At 37.9% G+C, this 18,195-nt stretch overlaps 1 protein-coding gene across 4 annotated transcripts in view; it reads left to right on the top strand.

Annotated features, from left to right (window-relative positions):
* The window catches only part of PAK3 (p21 (RAC1) activated kinase 3), a 157,134-nt gene extending 139,264 nt beyond the window's left edge, over positions 1-17,870 (top strand). For all 4 annotated transcript variants that reach the window (XM_054580363.1, XM_054580362.1, XM_054580361.1 and 1 more), the window contains 2 exons: positions 13,000-13,137; positions 17,516-17,870. In XM_054580363.1, coding sequence (XP_054436338.1) covers positions 13,000-13,137; positions 17,516-17,605 — 228 coding nt within the window. In that variant the 3' untranslated portion in view covers positions 17,606-17,870. The remainder of the gene's footprint in view (positions 1-12,999; positions 13,138-17,515) is intronic.
* The last annotated feature ends 325 nt before the right edge of the window (positions 17,871-18,195 follow it).

Genomic DNA, 18,195 nt, shown 5'->3' with positions numbered 1-18,195 from the left:
CTTTGCTGTAAGCATCTGTGAAACTATCAAACATTGAATCTTTGGAAGAGAGTTATTGGTATCAATAAGAGACATGTAAATGCTAAAATCAGTATGTAGTATAGTATGCAAACCATTGATCCTATAATAGTAGTTATCCAAGTTGGTTGTACATTGAAATCACCTGTGGAGCTTTAAGAACCAATGATGTCAGGATTCCACACCAAGGACTAAACCAAATAAATGAAAAGCTCTGTGGCAAGCCCTTTATAGAATCCTGTCTAGATTGCAAAACAAATCTTCATCAGCCCTCTTGAGTATGGTGATTTGGTCAGAAAGAAGCACACTATCATTCTGCCCCCCATTTCTTTATTTCATCTTAAAAAGTGTCATGAGTAACACTTTCAACACCTTGTAGAAATCCTGATGCACTCTGTGGCATTCTCTGATTTACCAGTCCTGTAATGCTATCAAAAAAGAAATGACATTAGCTCAGCATATACCTTCATGATATGTCATTTTTTTCCTCAATTTTGCTTCTCTTGAAAATGCAGTTCATTTTAAATGTGCTAGCTTTTGAGTACGTAGAATATACTGGTAATAGCAAAACCATCAGTCTGACTACTCATGATTAGAAGTGCATAATCTCTATAGCCAGGGAGCTGAAAGGGCAGAAATCTAAATTCAGATCTGTTGTCTACACTAGGAGACTCATTACTCCCCCTTTTCCTACAGTTAAAGCACTACATAAATGCTATTTTGGTTAGGGAAATTCTGGTTTGCTTGTATTTCTGGAAAAGAGAACAAAAGCAGAAGATAATCTCTAGCAACTGAAAAACAGGTTAGCTCAGTTGGTTAGAGTGTCGTGCTAATAACACCAAGATCACGGGTTTGATCCCTGTACAGGCCAGGAGGAACATCTTTCTGCCCTGGCTGGTGTGGCTCAGTGGATTGGGTGCTGGCCTGTGAACCAAAGGGTCGCCTGTTTGATTCCCAGTTAGGGCACATGCCTGGGTTGCAGGCCCGGTTCCCAGTACAGGACGCGTGAGAGGAAACCACACATTGGTGTTTCTCTCCCTCTCTTTCTCCTTCATTCCCCCTCCTTCTAAAAATAAATAAATAAAATATTTAAAAAATAATTTTCAAAAAGAAAATAAAGAACAGTGACCAATGACAAGGTGCTTCTAGCTTTCTCAAGCCCCTGGAACCTGTGTTGTGGATTGGGACGTCTGGGTTTGAAGGTATGTGCTCATTTGGAATTAAAGTCAGACATAAACTTCCTGATCACCAGAGAAGCAAGCATACTTTGATAGCACTCAATCAGTATTGTTTTGAATGTATTTCAGGAAGAGATGGGAGCATTCCTTTCTTTTTCCATAAGCCACTATAGAACAGCAAGTTTTGCTGATGGTTTGTTGATACTACTCCTACACTGAAGGCAAACCCATGCCTAAAAGTCCGGGATAGTTGGGATAACTGCAACTAAAATAATTATAGAACAGTAACAGGGTTTCATTTTTGGTTTTTTTTTCTTGTTTTTTAATTAATTTATTTTTCCAAATACATTTGTCTCCACCTTCCCCCCACCACTTTCCTCTGCCCTCCTTCCCCCTCCCTCCCTCAATCCTTCCCCACTTTGGCTTTGTCCATGAGTCCTTGCTATATGTTCCTTGACTTGCCCCTTCCCTTCCTTTTCCCTTGCCCACCCCTCCCTCCTTCCCTCTTGTCTCTGTTGGTTTCTTTCCCTTTCAGTGTTGCTGGTCTTATTTTCCTTGCATCTTTCTTTTGTTGGTTAGGTTCCGCTTATAGGTGAGATCATATGGTAGTTGTCTTTCACCCCCTGGCATATTTCGCTTAGCATAATGTTCTCTAGTTCCATCCATGCTGTTGTGAAGTGTAGTAGTTCTTGTTTTCTCTTCTGTGTAGTATTCCATAAAAATTGCCTATCAAAAGATAGACAACTTTCATGAATCATTGGTTGTCAAGAATTTAACATAGGAAAGTGGGATCTAACTATAGGAAAACTGCAAGTATCATTTAGATTGTAATTCAGAAACAGTCTTCTCAAAGTGGCGTGTTATGACCCAGATGACAGGCAAAGGGGAAATTGATTTCACAACAAACTAAAACCTAAGAGACTCTGACCAGATGAAGAGGGGAGAGAGAAAGATTAAAAATTGACTGGACACCTACTGTTGGCCAAGAATGATATTCCCTTATCCTACTCTTATCATTCCTCAGGGTCCTTAAAGTATGGCTTGGGAATAAGCCAAGGGTATATAACCCTTATTGTCCTAATAAGTTGTTGTTATATGCTATCCTCAGACTCCTGGGTGACCCTATAAATGAGCAAACAGTCTCATCATAGCATTTTCAAAGAAAGTTAAGAAAGATAAAGAAATAAATATTGAGAAAACAACATGCAGTGACTTACCATTGCCTTCTGCTGCATTGGGTCACAAATCACCAATCACCTATGAAATATAAGTGCCCCTGTGGGGCCCTGATAGGTATAACCAGACTTATAACAAAGGAGTTAAATCCCTCAAAATCAAAATTTATTCTAAATAAGCAAATTGTGGATTATGATGATAGATATTCACTCACTGAAATGCTCACTTGAATATTTTATTCTGTGGCTTTCTAAATCTGTTATTGCCAATGAAAACTGACTTCACCAAGAAAGTCAGAGTTTTCCTGATAACTAAGAACATTTCTGATCTTTATCATTGTTTTGAAATGTACCTTTCCCAAATTGGTTGTGACATCATTTTAGAAGATCCTTTGTATTATGACAAAGGATACTCTGAGATGTCTTACATAAATCTCTTCGCAGAGAATGTTAACCTGACTAAGGCAGTGTTAGCTCTGTAGCCAGGAGAGCTAATGTTCTAACATTACCAAAATCTGAATGACTTCCTTCCTCCCTCACTGTTTCTCTCCCCCTCTTTCTTTCTTCTTTCTTTCTCTTTTTTCTCTCTTCCTTCTTTCTTTCCTTTTTCTTCTCTTCCTTTGCCTCCTGCTCCTTCTTCCTTTTTCCTTGTCCTCTACCTCTTTTTTTTTTTTTAAGTAGAGAATTGCCCAGTGCTAGCCTTTGCTGATGTGACTCTGGATTGAGTGCTGGCCTGTGAAGCAAAGGGTTGCTGGTTTGATTCCCAGTCAGGGCACATGCCTGGGTTGTGGGCCAGGTCCCCAGTAGGGGGCATGCAAGAAGCAACCAGACACTGGTGTTTCTCTGTCTCTCTTTCTCCCTCCCTTCCCTTCTAAAAATAAATAAATAAAATCTTTTTTTAAAAGCTACCTATGAAAAAAGAATTCCCCAGTGCTTAAATAGAAAAATTTACCAGGTCTTTTCATCTAGGCATGGCCAATGAATGTGAGGGGACCAGACAAAGAACTATTTAGTGTCACTACCAACTGTATGCATTGTGAGTTTAACAGGGAATTATCTTCTCAGGTCTGCCAATCAGGAGTTCCACAACCTTGCATAGATTATTTTTTACTGGGTTTCCATTTCCCTATGGCTTCAAACAAGTGGAATTTGATGACGTTATTGGTTACCAGTAAACTCCAGAATTCCAAGGAGTTCCATGGACTTAAAGGGCCCAAAGTAGAGGTCACAAGATACTTCATTCCACCAGAACAGCACCTTTTAATTTGTTTCCTATATTGGGCTTCCACATGACATTCACTTAAATGAAAGGGGAAGCTTGTGGATCCCTTGCTCTGATTCTGTGTTCTTAGGCTGTGGATAGGTTACAGCTTTCCCTGACTGCTAGAAGGACCATGGTTTGAGTGTATGTTGTCTTTAGAAGTGCTTGCAAAGTAATGATCTTCAGAAAGTATCTCAGAGACTTTTCTCATCACCTCCTGACTAAATCTATATCTCATAAAGTAGAAAGATTTCCCCTTTCTTACCAAGAAAAGGCACTTGATCATGAGGTGAAACATGCTGCATGTGAAACTGGGCAATCTCATTCTGACAGACATCTTGGGGAGAAGCCAGGGAAGAGCATCGCAGTCATAAAGCTGCCACAGGGACCCATGGTCTATACTCTGTGGAATGACGGGAAGAATTGTATGTTATTGTGTACAGAGACATTCAGCTGATTAACTGCATATAAAATAGAAGTTGAAGTCAGTTTACATAACAAAAAGCTCATGTTGCTTACATCATATCACAGTTTGACTGTTTGGATCCTAATATGGTTATGTGGAAAAGTCCAAAAGTATCAAGGAGTTTGTCCCTTCCTGCTCTAATATTCTGTAATGAGATACAAACAAATGTATAATGTTAAATGGTACCTTAGAAATAGGAATTAGGTGTGGGTTAAAGAGAAAATAGGAGGTGAGGAAGTTAATATACCAAATATATACAATGTTTTGAGATGTTTTGTGTGAAAAGGGTCAGAGATATGGGGCAGTAGCAGAATGGAACCTAGGATCAGGTTCCCTTGACCTCACTGATTTTCTAGTCTTTACCTTCATTTTTCTTTCTTTTCATTCCACCAGCCACCTTCTTTCCCGATTGCCCTTTGGCCCCTCTCTTTGCCCTACATTGTCTTGCTCCCTCTGCTCACAGCTACTCTCCTCTGCCTCCTCCTCCATTTTGCATTCCTTAATTTTCAATCTCTATACCTACCACCACCCCTACTTCCAAATCCCCTGTGATTTGAAACCTTGGGTTATGCTTGAGCTGCCAAGGATTGCTTCCTGAGTACACATAGCCTACTCCGTGTTTGTTGACAAGCACTATTAATCCTGAGAGATTAGAATGAGCAAATGCATTGTCAAAGTCATCTGGAATTTATTTTCTTGCAGTGGCCAGTCCTTTATGCTTTAAAGGAGCACTCTAAAGCTAGGCCGACACCTAATCAGTCGGTGGTAACTAATTATCTTTTACCATCATCCTATAAGGGGGTAGATATATAATATGTTATTTTACATGACTTTTTAAGGATTAAAAAACAACAAAATGCCCCCTTCCATAATTTGATGACAGATGAGACCTACTATGCAAGGCAAGCAGAGAGCTAAATTAGACCACACTGCTTATTCAGTTATCACACTGGACTGTTGGCTTGAATAAGTCAAAGTATGGAATACAACATTAGTTATATATAGTATTTTTTTGAGATTTGGCCCCATTTACTCTGTCTTTAGAAAGAAAGAAATGTCAGGGCCTTTTATGAAATCCATAAACACTTCAGAGACAGCGATACATTCTGGCCTTTAACCTCTGACATCCAAAGTCATTAATAAACTAAGGTGTCAAGTCACTTACTGCAACATCTCTCTTATGAAACACTCAAAGGAAGTTGAAGATTCTAAAATGAGAAAGGAACCACGGCAGCAGTAAGTTGCCAGTAACAACCAGAGTAAAAGCTGCTTATAAACTCTCCCCCCACCATATATATAGGCACTGGTAAATACAGCATAAAACCCCTCTAACTTGTACCTGCCCTTTGTCTCCCATTTCCAAGCAAGTAGAAAACAACCTCAAGAGAGCCTATTTCTTCTGTAAAGGTAGAGATGGAGCTGTTCATGCTCACTGTGCCTCATTTCTTGAAGAGCCCTAGTCAGCCTCTGGTAGGAGAATTCTTACCTCAGAGACTGGGAACAGTAGGAGGTGGTATTGTGCAGTGGTCAGGAGCATGGACTCTGGACTTATACTCCCTGGATTCAAATATTGATTCGCTCATTACTAGTTGTGTGATATTAGGCAATTTATTATATTAACCTCACAGGCCTCAGTTTCTTCCTCTGTCAATCAGGAATTATAATTCAGTCTACCTCAGTGGGTTATATGGGTTAAGTGAGCTAATAGTAATAATTCAGTAAATGTTAGATATTAATACTTCCCATGGACATAGTATTTATTACAGATATTGAGATGTTGATGAATAGCTTGCCTTGTGGTCTTATAGTTAAAGTGTATTGTATGTTAAATAGATTAGTATGAACTAGGCTGGGAGCCAGTTGACAACTTATAACAGAATATCCATGGGAAAAAATGTGTTTTGAGTCTCAAGTATTTAACTTAGAAGGAAATGTTTGTACCATAGTCTATCCTCTTTTTATAGTGAGACTTTATATCAGTTCTGGGGCCTCTCATGGTCACTAACACATTTCCATGTAAGTGTCCTGGTTTGTTTCCTAGCATCCTAACTAAAATCTATAAACTGTTATAATGAACTGAAGTCACAAACTGAAGCATTTTAATTAAACAGTTAGTCCTGTTGCACAAATGCCCTAATGAAAATTTATTTGGTATATATGGGTTGTTTTGAAGAAATGTGGTAACTTCTAAGGTGACTGCTTTGATCTTTTTTTTATTTGATTCTGAATTTTATTTCAATTGTTTTTTTTAATTAATTTATTTTTTCAAATACATTTGTCTCTGCCTACTACTTTGATCTTTTTTAACTGAGGAAATTGCCAATAAAGTAAATTGAATTATTCCTTCAGCTGGGTAAAGTGCTTTTCTCTTAATACTTAGGTAAATTTAGTTGCATTCTGGGGTGGGTGAAAACTGTGGTATTTGTATGTTATTGCCAAGAGATTTAAATTACTAAGAATTTCATAACATTGCCCTAGCTGGTGTGGCTCAGTGGATTGAATGCTAGCCTGTGAACCAAAGGGTCGCCACCCACTTAGGGAACATGCCTGGGTTGTGGGCCAGGTCCCTAGTTGGGGGCGCTGAAGAGGTATCCACACATTGATGTTTCTCTCCCTCTCTTTCTCCATCCCTTTCTCTAAAAATAAATAAGTGAAATAGTAAAAAAAAAAAAAAAAAAAAAAAGAATTCCAGAACATTGCAAGCTTCTAGGTATATTACAATGAAAAGGGCTACCATTTTTTGGCCAAAGGTTGTCTTTCTAAGATTATAAGTAAGGTCGTAGGTCCTATATTACCTTACCTTAGGAATTAAACAGACCTTGTTCAATGATGTAGCAGAAGATTAATCAAAAACACCTTCTCTGTTCAAGACCAGTCAGAGAAGACTAAGTTTCTGAACTATGTTCCAAGTTCAAAAGAGTGCTTGTTCTTCCCCTTCCTGTTGTGGTCATCTTTTTCCAGTTTCCCCTCCCTTTAATTGCATATCCTTACATCACTGCTCATGGAGCTCTCTTCCTTAGCCCACACTGAGAAGTGGTTAGTCAGAAGTTATCACATGCCAGGCCTCTTCAACTACAAAAAGTTGCCTTTGTAATTCTCTGTGTATTTTCTTATGTTTAAAGTTTACTTTAGGTTATGAGTTTTAATACTTTGTATATCATCTGTTATATTACCAGCTCAGTTACATTTATTTATACATTTTGGCTCTCATTTCATTCAGCAACAAAATATTTATTGAACAGCTATTTTGTCCATTGCCATAAAATCCATAGGTGATAAAGACACAATTTCCACCTTCAGTGTCCAGGATGGCAGATGTAAAAAGACATAAGAAGTGTTCACAATACAGTATAAAAATGGGCATATGAACAAAGAACTCTGGTAACTCAAAGGAGGGAGTGGCTAACTATCTGTAAGGTGACCAATTATCCTGCTTTGCTCGATAATTGAGATATTTGGGATTGAGGGACACAGGACCTTCAGTGCTAAAACCTAGGATAATCCTCAGACTCTGGATGTGGTTGATCACTGTATCTATCTTGGAGAGCTTGAGAAGGCTGTAAAAAGGAAGTGCTATTTGAAATAGAGCTTAAAAAACAAGTAGAATTTCACTGGGCACCTAAGGGAAATAGGGATAGAATTTTAGGCAGATATGAAAGAACATTTCCTATTATGGGAATGATGAAGAAATTGTTGTGTATAGCTTTGGGCAACATGCACATGTGTGTGGGGTTGAAGTAAGAAGGGCTCCCGGGTGAGAAAAAAAAGAGATAAAGGCAGGAAGGGTGGGCAGGTGTCAAATCATGAAGGGCATTTTATGCCTTCCTAAGGGATCTTTACTATGTTGTGTGGACCATGGTTTTCAAATGACTATAGTGATTCCTTGGTTCAAAGGAAACTTTGCTTGGAAGCATAAATAAATAGAGAAAAATATATTTCTCACATTGAAACAGATATGTGTGGGTACAGGGTCTAGAATCTCTATACCTATATCCCTCTCCTACCTCTTTTTCATTGTAGCTGCCCTTAAGTGGAATTTTGGGGAAAACAATATAGGAAACCACATCTAAGGATCATGGGGAGCCACCAAAATTTTTCAAAGCAGAAAGATGGATAACATGATGAGATCTCTGATGGGATAGATTGGTAAGGAGAATGGACTGAAAAATAAAAAGCTTGTTCCATAGCCTCCTGATAGTTAAATAAAACCAATCAGTAGGCTAAAGAACTGACTGAGAGAAACTCAACCTTCAGCAGAGACAATGGATATAGAGAGAAGTGGATGAGTATGAAAGACATTTCTATACATTGCAATAACAGAAGCTAATGATTACAGTAAGAGCGAGGGAGGGGAAGGTTGCTGGATGAGGAAGTTGAACTCAAGTGGGTTTCTTAAGAAGCAACCAACTAGAAAGGAAATCTCTAGTCTAATTTCTAATAACCAGCTGACTTTCTTTGAGTTTCCACTAACTCAGGTAAAACCAAAATGTAATCACTCATGCCTAGATATATTTTCCTCCATCTTTCTTCATCTAAGACTTAACTTTGCTAGTAAAATCCTTTTTTTCTGTGATTGTTGTATTGGCTTCAGTTGTATTTGTCTCTCACTAGAAGGGCCATTGACAGCAATTTTCTCTTTATAGCTGACACACAGGATGTATTCCACAAGTTCATTTTTAAGTTAATTATTTGAAACTCAGAGTGCATGTTCCCATACAAGTGGCATTATGCATAGTGAGTATGTTCCCAGGCCAGTCCACAAAGGCCAGTGTAGCCCATAATATAAATGAAAGTGTGGATTTTTTTGTAATGGAAATTAGTTGAAAATAATACTGTTTCAATTAAAACACAACCATAGTTGAAAAAGAAATTGTCCGAGCTTTTGTTTCCTTCAAGGGGTAGTACTTGATGAAAAGCAGATTTAATCCTAGGAAGACAGAAAGAAATAGATAAGGAATTTTGTGTAAATTGGACAGCACAGCATTTTACATTTATTTTTAAGTGATGTTTTAAAGAGTTTTTTTAAAAATAATAAAAGCAGCCACATTCATTGTAGAAAATTTGGAAAACTGAAATATATGTTTTGAAAGTTAATCCTACCACCGAGAGAGAACCACTGTTAAAACATATTGCTATTTCCTTTCAACCTTTTTCTTAGAACATGCATTTAAAACCAGTCCAACAATTTTAACTATAGAACATCCCTTTGCTGAACTATTATGTAGTTCTTAAAACTATACTTCTGAAGAAATTTAAAAAAACATCAAACAGTATTTATGATATAGTGTTGCATAAAAGAAATCAAACTTGCATTTGATACGTATACTGGGGACCAGGGTGTGTAAGCAGATCAGCACTATTCAACCTGCAGGAATCATGTGTTAGGCTGCCAACCAAGACCCCTTCTCCCCCACCATTAGTCCCATCCCTGCAACAAAAACCACAGCCATTCTTTTCATAGAAATTCAGAAGAGGACATATGCAATCTTTGAAGTTCTGCAGCGGTTCATAACACTAGTTCCTTATATTGTTGATTCTCCTTCAAATTACAGGACTTACTTCTCCCTTGCCACACTGTATCACTAACACCATTCAGGCTTCACAACTATTATCAGAGTCATTTTTTATTCATAAACAGAAAGGTAAGCATGTATTTCCTGAAGTAATTAGGCATGGATTGAAGAGAGATGAGAAGAACTTGGGTAGAAATGTATCTGTACTTGTGAAGAACAATATTATATGGAGTAGAATGTATTGAGCAAAGAATACTGAATGAAAAGTGAGAAAATGAAATAGTACGACATGCAAACAGATCTATGCAGAGTGGAAAGAAGGAAAAGGAGATGTGTTTGTTTAGGACTAGGCTTAGCTACACAGAAGAAAGGAAGCAAAGGACAGAGAGTGTGGCAGAATTGTGGCCTGTTGAAATGAGAGTTTTAGGTGGAGGCAGCAAATGTAATTTGCAGTAACCAATTTTCTTTTGGTAAGGGAACTGAAATGGTTTGTGTGTACATGTGCTTCAAACACTAATTGTCCAAGAACTAAAAACATTCTGAACTTAATTTATCTACTATGATTGTGCATCATTTGATTTTCACCCAATTGATGATTTCCTGAAAGCATTCTTTTTCTATACTACCTCCTTTTAGTCAAGACTAGATTTGCCACTGGCTTGTATTTTGGCATGGAAATCCTAATAGCTGCCACCTGCATTTGCTGTTCATCAATGAAATAATTTAAAATTAGATAGGAAGGGTGAGAAAAGGAACTGATTTGTTTGGAGGAGGGCATATTTACACTGGGTATTTTTTAATGTTTTGGGGGAAAAAAACAACAAAGTTTCATCTCACTCTATAGAAACATGTGGCATTGTAGTTCTCATTCATTACTATGCAAGAGAATCCCCCTCTATGGGATTTTGTAGCTCTCATATTTGGTGTACTTATGATACAGAGATTCTGAGTTTTTAAGTGAGCTGCAAGTCCTTGGCCAGTAGGTTCTCAATGTTGGCTGTAAATTGGAATCTTCTGGAAAGCTTAAAAAATGACCAGTGCTTGGATTCCATGCCCAGAGATTTTTACTTAATTGGCCTGGGTTGAGAACTGGGCATGGAGAATCTTTCAAATCTACCCAAATGATTGTAGGAACCTCCAGTTTAGACTGTTGCTTAATTAGCTGGGTGCATTAAACCAGTTCTCAAAGTGTGAGCCTGGAACCAGCAGCTTCTCCATCTAAAGGGAACTTATTAGAATAAAAAATTCTTGGAACCCTCTCCAGATTTACTGAATCTGATTTACAATGGTGTGACCCAGAAATCTGTGTTTTAACAAGCCCTCTTGGTGATTCTAGTGCATGCTATAGGTTGGCAGACACTTTTTGCCAACCTATAAGGCAAATCCTATAAGGAGTGGATTAACCACTCCTTCCTAACCCTTTCTAAAGTACATCTGTGGAGTTTCCTGGAAAGGAGGAGAGATGTTCTTACCAGCTGATGAAAATTGGCTTGGGAAAGGACTTTAATTTTAAAAAAACAACAAACTTTTTAATAATATTATTAGGAGCCATGCTGCAGAAAAGGGAGGAGAGTTGATAATTCGCTGCAAAGCCCAAACAAGTTAAGGAGGGGCCATGTCTGCATAATAGGGGATTGGTTGCATAGGCAGGCATAACCCTGGTGGCAGTACCTGCAGGAAAACCCCTATTTAATCTTCAGGATGCTGTTCAAATGCCAGGCTCCTATGTGAAGCTTTCCAAGCTCTGGTATAAATTGCTTCATCCTTGTGTTTACTTAGCACTTGCTATGTTCCTTGATTAGGTCTTGTCTCACTGTATTGGAGCTCTGTCTCTCTCACACTCAATTGTGTGATCTTTGAAAATAGAACATTCTCTATAAATTGGATTGGCCAAAAAGTTCATTTGATTTTTTTTCTGTAAGATGGTTCTACCAGCACTTAGTTGTCTTTAACTTCATTCAAGACAGTTTTGCTAGATTGTATTGTAACAGCTGGCATATCAGCATGCATTTTTTAAAAAAAATTAAAGTTGGTGAATTTGTGTGCAACCACTTTAATATTGAAGATGGAAGAAAATATGCAACATTTTGGCATATTATTCTTTATTATTTCAAGAAAGGTAAAAATGCAACTGAATGCAAAAAAAGATTTGTTCAGTGTATGTATAAGGTGCTGTGACTGATCTAACATGTCAGAAGTGAAACATGTGCGAAGTTTCATGCCAGAGATTTCTTGCTGGATGATACCTCACATTCTGGTAGACTATTGAAGTTGATAGCAATCAAATTCAGACATTAATTGAGAACAATCAACATTATACCACACAAGAGATAGCCAACATACTCAAAATATCCAAATCAATAAAGTTATTGGTAAAAATGAAAAATGTGTCTTTTATTTTATGGAAAAAAAAAACAAACCCTGAACGGACTTTTTGGCCAACTCAATATCTTTGGGTCTTCCGGTGTCTAATAATAGCTGATGCAAACTTAATGCTCTAGAACTATTTGCTTAGAAGAATAGTGAGGGATGACTAGCTTTTTTGGGCTATCAAGAGCCTTTGAATGATGAGCTTTGTGAATTAATCATGGTCTCAGGTATGACCCTCCGCCTTGGAGAATAAGTCTCTTGGTTTTTTCAGCACACCATGAGTAGATAGATATCTCTGGTAGCCTTATACAACAGTGATTTCAGTGACATATTAGCAACTTACTATTTTACAGTAGGTTCCAGGGCTACTAATATAAGTTTTTCTTATAGGTAGACCTTCAAGGGAAATGTCATTAAAATCTATAGAGATACATCTGCCACAGTACAAAAGTACTTGTGTTTTGGGACTTCACAGGTTATCTTTCACCCAGGCACTGCCATCTTCTGGTTTTTATACTCCTCTAATTCTATAATGGACTCTGTTCATCCCTGGGTTGCTCACAAATATTATTTATTCAAGATAAACACTTAATAAATTACAATCTCCTTTGCAACCATGCCTTTCAGAGGTTATACATAATCAGGTTAATATGATTTGATGTATACATTTTCCAACTCTTCAGAATCACAAATTAATAGGCAATTCTTGGTTTAATTTCCCAGGTGGCTAATACACATTCATTATAGCATATGGATTTTTACTGGTTTAACTTCAGAGGATAAACTTATAACCTTATTTCCAAATTTTGTGGGGCAGGGCATCTCAATGTCACTTACTGCCAAGAGTAATATTTTCTAAAGGTTATAGAACTTTGAAATATACACCAATGTCATTCTGTGTACTGGAATTTTAAGATCCACTGAATGAAGCAGAAGAAACTGGATTTGTATCTTCTATGCCAGTTCATAATCCTAATATGTATGTGCTGAATAGATTTCTCTAATTTTTTTCCTATAGGCATTATATCTGATAGCTACTAATGGAACCCCCGAGCTCCAGAATCCTGAAAGGCTGTCGGCTGTATTCCGTGACTTTTTAAATCGCTGTCTTGAGATGGATGTGGATAGGCGAGGATCTGCCAAGGAGCTTTTACAGGTGAAAATAAAATAGGACAATTACAAAGAGTCATTATATTGAGCTTTTCTACCTCAGTGTGTGACAGCAAGAGAGCTCTGTCAAGAGATGTCTAGTGAGAATTAATTTATAATCATGTAATTTTAGACCACAGGCACATTAAATATAGACATGTATCTGATACTTGGTTCATTGATATGTTGCTGTCGTGTTCTAAACTTTACTTGTGCCCCTGGATATTGCATGCAGGTACTCTTGACTGAAGGTAATTATCTACATAGCTATGTAATTAGTTCCATGACATTTGCTATTCTAATGCTTTAGTGATCAAAGCCCCTTTGCTTGTGATGCCAAATGGCAGGTACCTTCTTGTCTGGGTGAGTAACATCCAGTGGTGAGTGCCTCTGTAACCATTTGTCCTTCCCATGTTTCTTAGGGATTAGTATACACAATGATAATTATTAGTACCTATGACGTACCAAATTCTTTACACACATTATCTCATTTAATTCTTACAGCAACTCTATAGGTCAGGTGTTATTATCTCATGTTACAGATGTAAAAATTGAGGTTTACATAGCTATTGGGTGGTAGAACTGGGATTTGAGCCCTGGATTGTCTGATTTTCCACCACACAAACATACAAACAAATTCAGAATAAAAAAATGAATAGCTCAGAGATATTGCAAGTTTGCAATAAAGCCAATATAGCAATAAAGCCAATATAGCAATAAATGAGTTATTAGGTTGGCAGTGAGAACACCACCAGGTGTTAGATTGGTGGAGCCACACAAGACTTTGGTTTGGCAACCTCAGTACTTGAGTTCTGGCTAGGAAAGAATTCAGAGCCAAGACTCAAACTATAAGAGAAAGTTTATTTAGAAAGTCACAGAAGTAGAAGAATGAGCAGTAGAAAAAATAGGCTCAGGTCACAAATTACAGAGACAAAAGAAGGGCTCTTGGAGCTTAGGTGAGAGAAGGGTAAAGGTAACATGCCTGGGGAGAAGAAAAGGAGGAGGGGAAAGGTGCATGCATGCTCCTAAAGAGGGAGAGCACCCTGGGTCCTCTGTCCTAAGGGTATTTAAGGGTGAGGATTTTAGGGAAGGTTGTAGGGGAGGATCTCAATAGAATATTCATCAGCATTCCACGGATGCCTTTTCAGGGTCATGGTCTCCACTGATTGGTCAGCACCAGAGCAAGGGATCATTAGTCAATGTAGCTGGTCCTGAGGCAGCCTTGGCATGGCTTGTCTAGGTTACTACTGTTTTTGAGTCTGAGGCAGAAGCACAGCTGAAGCCTAGGTGTATTTGATGCGAGTCAAAACCTCATTCTTGTGGGGGCTTTATGCTTAAGGGCTGTTCTCTGGTCCCCTTGTTTGTTCCCCCTCTAAGAGAGTCTAACCTGGATGACTAGCAACATGTCAGGAGAGGAAAGGTCAGAGTAAGGTCAAAACTGCATGACAAGTGATATAAAAGGTCAGGAGATCTAAACCACATGTCCAGTGATATGCTAGGGGAGGAGAAATCTTCCTGGAGGCAAGATCTTTGTTTTCCCAGTTTTGCCTGTTTCTGGGCTTCCTGCCCTACTGACCTTCTGTACCTGGCCCATTGTCCTTTCTCTGTTCATATCTATTTAACTGCCTACTACAATAATCAATTTGTTGGTGGGGGCATCGAGCTTTCAAATTGTAAACACACACACACACACACACACACACACACACAATATCCATGAAGTGCAGTAAAGTGAAGTGCAATAAAACAACATATGCCTATATTTATATTGATAGAGCAACATATGTCCAGTATTACACATGTAGCTTCACTGCTGGGGACTGTTTCTCAGGGACATGTATCAAGCTCTGTAACATTCAAGAACAGTGACCGATTGTTCTCTCTGAGATTTTGAACACATGGTCAAGTTAAACAAAAGGTACAACTCACTCAGTTCCAGGAAAAACAAAAACAAAAAACAAAGAAAAACCAAAAGAATTGTTTCCATTTCTCCTGAACTCCCTCCTAAGACAGAGAGTCAACACCAGGCAAAAAAATATATCCCTTAACTCAAATCACACCAGGGATAAACCTATTGCAGGAATTAAGGAAGCTACACCTCCTCTTTTCTGCTACCTATGAGCATTTCACAGGCTCTTCTAGGACCCTAAAATGTCAAATCTGGAATGGCCCGTTATTAATCCTCTAGTTAATTATCTCAAATTACAGATGAATAACCTGAACTTTTAAGTTCCACTCTTTTCACTCCTCTCACCACCCTACATATACATCCAAAGATAAATGAAGATATTTGTTTTCTTGATGTAGCTATATGGTTACATAGATAATTGAATCAATTATCTAGTTAGTTCATTTCCTAATAATACTTTTTTCTGAACCAGTGAGATAGCTGATGCAAAACTATATTGAGTCTAAAATGAATAGTTTGTTGCATGTCTTCATTTTATATACATTAGCAACAACCCATACATGAACTTAAGTCCATATGACCTTATTCTCTGACTGTAGTTTATCAATGCCCAGTTTAGAGGTTAGAGTAAAAAGGTACATGACATTCGCACCACTGGAAGGTTTGAGAAAAGACACAGATATTGACTATTTGTGTGACTTTCTCTATGGCCTAAGCCAGTTTTCTGTCCCTTAATTGATATCTATTAAGCAACTTTTATTTGTAAGACTTAAGCGCAGTGTGTGATACAAACCTCTTAAAGGCATGATTCCTCCTCTCCAGAAGTTTACAACCTCTTGGGTACATAAAAGAAATTCAGGCTTGTTTAGAGACTTATCCAAACCAAGTGACAATTCAAACAGTAAATGCCGTGATTCAGTTGGCAATCAGAAAATGTCTATAAACAGAAGGAATTCTTCTGGGATTTGGAGGACAGATCAGTTTAAAATAGGTTAAAGAAAAGGGAGGAAGGAATTACAGATGGCAGAGCTATAGTGTAACCAAAGTCATGTAGGCAAGGTTTAAGGAAACAGAAAATAGAAAGTACAGCTGAAGAGCTCAAGTAGGAATTTGTAGGAGATAGGACCATTGAGGGCCTTGAACACCAGGCTAAAGAGTTAGGAATATAGGCGGTGGGGAAATACTGAAGATACCCGAGGGAATAGCATGATGAAAGCTTAGATTAAAAAGAGTAACCTGGTAGTATGCAATAAGAATTAGCAACAGGGGGAAAAAATGAAGGCAGGAAGATCAAGGGGGAATTGTTGTTATAGTTCAGGATTAAAGTTGGTTAGGCCTGAACTAAGGAAGGCAAGATTTGATCATTTGATCAAATGATCAAAATAAGATCATTTTAAGAGGTATTGAGAAGGAAGTAGTTGGTAGCTGACTTCATGTAGAACATAAGACAAAGGAAGATAAAAGTGACTTCAGAATATAAAATTACTGGTAGCATTCAGTAAAAGCAAAAGTGATAGAGAATAATACAATGGCAACATGTCTTTGCTTCTATGTAGTTTACAAGGAACTTGCATTTACCTTACCTGATTTAACCATTGTAATAAGCAGAGGAGAGGATTGAACTTAGGCACTCTTACTCCAAAGCCTCTGTGATTTACATCACACGAGAGGACCCTATGTGGGAGTCTTTAACATGTATTTTTAAATGCTGAATTCAAGGTGACAGAAGGACATTTAAAAGGAAATACCCAACAGGCAATTGAAGAAATAGGACAAAAATTAAGGAAAGAGATCAGGTCCCGCAATATAGATATGGGAGTCATCCCCATAAAGCTGATGAGAGGTTGAAACCATGAAAGTAAATGAGCTCTCAAAGGAATTAAATTAGAAAAATAAGGGAATAAGAGCCAAGTGGGATAAGTGCTGGTATGTAGTAGGTGGAAGGAGGTGAAACCAGGGAAGAAGATGGGAGGGAGCAGTCAGTGAATATACTTGTAGAAGAGAACCAAGACAGCAGAATGTCACAGGCTCCAAAAGAGAAAATCATTTCAAATGAGGAAGAGATATTCACTTGTATTAAGTACTGCAGAGGAGCCAAAAGTAAAATGATGGAGGCACAGCTATTGGCTTTAGCAGTTAGGAAGCCACTGGTTTCAGGGTCAAGGTCAAAGATGTTTTTTCAAGCATAAGAGCAGCTCCAGATAAAATCATCAGTTTTAAGAAATTCAGAAAGTCAGACTGTTATAAATACTGAGATTTTACAAGATCCCAATGTAAATTTCTAGTTTGCCAGTCACCTTCCAGAGGGTTTCATAACACTGAGGGACAAAAACACCTGAAGGACTATTCTAATAAAATAGCATTTAATTGGGTGCTCAAAATACATGTTAATGAAAAAAGGGCTGCTTGAAAATGTAAAGTAATATACTTGTTGAAGGAAAGAATTTGAGTAATTCCTCTTTTTTTTCTTTTGCAGCATCCATTTTTAAAATTAGCCAAGCCTCTCTCCAGCCTGACTCCTCTGATTATTGCTGCAAAGGAAGCAATTAAGAACAGCAGCCGCTAGGACTGCAAGATTTACCCCACACCACCTCCCCCATGAGTAAGACTGAAATAAAACTCTGCGGTGGGAAAAATGGGAGAAAGACAGTCAAATGGGGTGGGGGTTCTTTAACTTTCAAATGAATAGAAACTTCTTATAAGCCTTTTTCCTACTCCCTCAGATTATGTAATTTATTTGTAAGCCTGAATCGCAGCCCAAACAGGGCAGCAATGTTGAAGTGTCCATAAAGTGGGCACTTCCACCGTGAAGCGAAAGAGCCAGTAGTGAATCCCCTCATTTTGTGCACTCACTTTGAAGAAAGAGGTTTCTCAAAGGTGCACACTCCCTCTTCATAGTGTTGTGTTTGTTTTTAAGTTAGAGAGTAGTCCCTCTTGCATTCAAGCCTCCTTCAAAACTCCTTACCCAATGTGATGTTTTTCACTTGCATTGTCATTAGATGTCCAGAAGAAAATTGTTTTTTTAAAAAGAAAGCAAAAAACAAAAAAACAGAACAAAAAAACAAAAACAAACAAATGAACAAAAAAAAAAAAAAGCAAGTACTGTGTGAACATGTGGAAGTCCATGCCCTAATAGAATTGCAATTTTTTCTTCTT

This window comes from Pteronotus mesoamericanus, unplaced genomic scaffold (genome assembly GCF_021234165.1).
Source record: "Pteronotus mesoamericanus isolate MK-2021 breed Mesoamerican mustached bat unplaced genomic scaffold, CSHL_Meso_final contig_58, whole genome shotgun sequence".
Lineage (NCBI taxonomy): Eukaryota > Metazoa > Chordata > Mammalia > Chiroptera > Mormoopidae > Pteronotus > Pteronotus mesoamericanus.
This window is presented reverse-complemented; position numbering and strand designations above follow the sequence as displayed.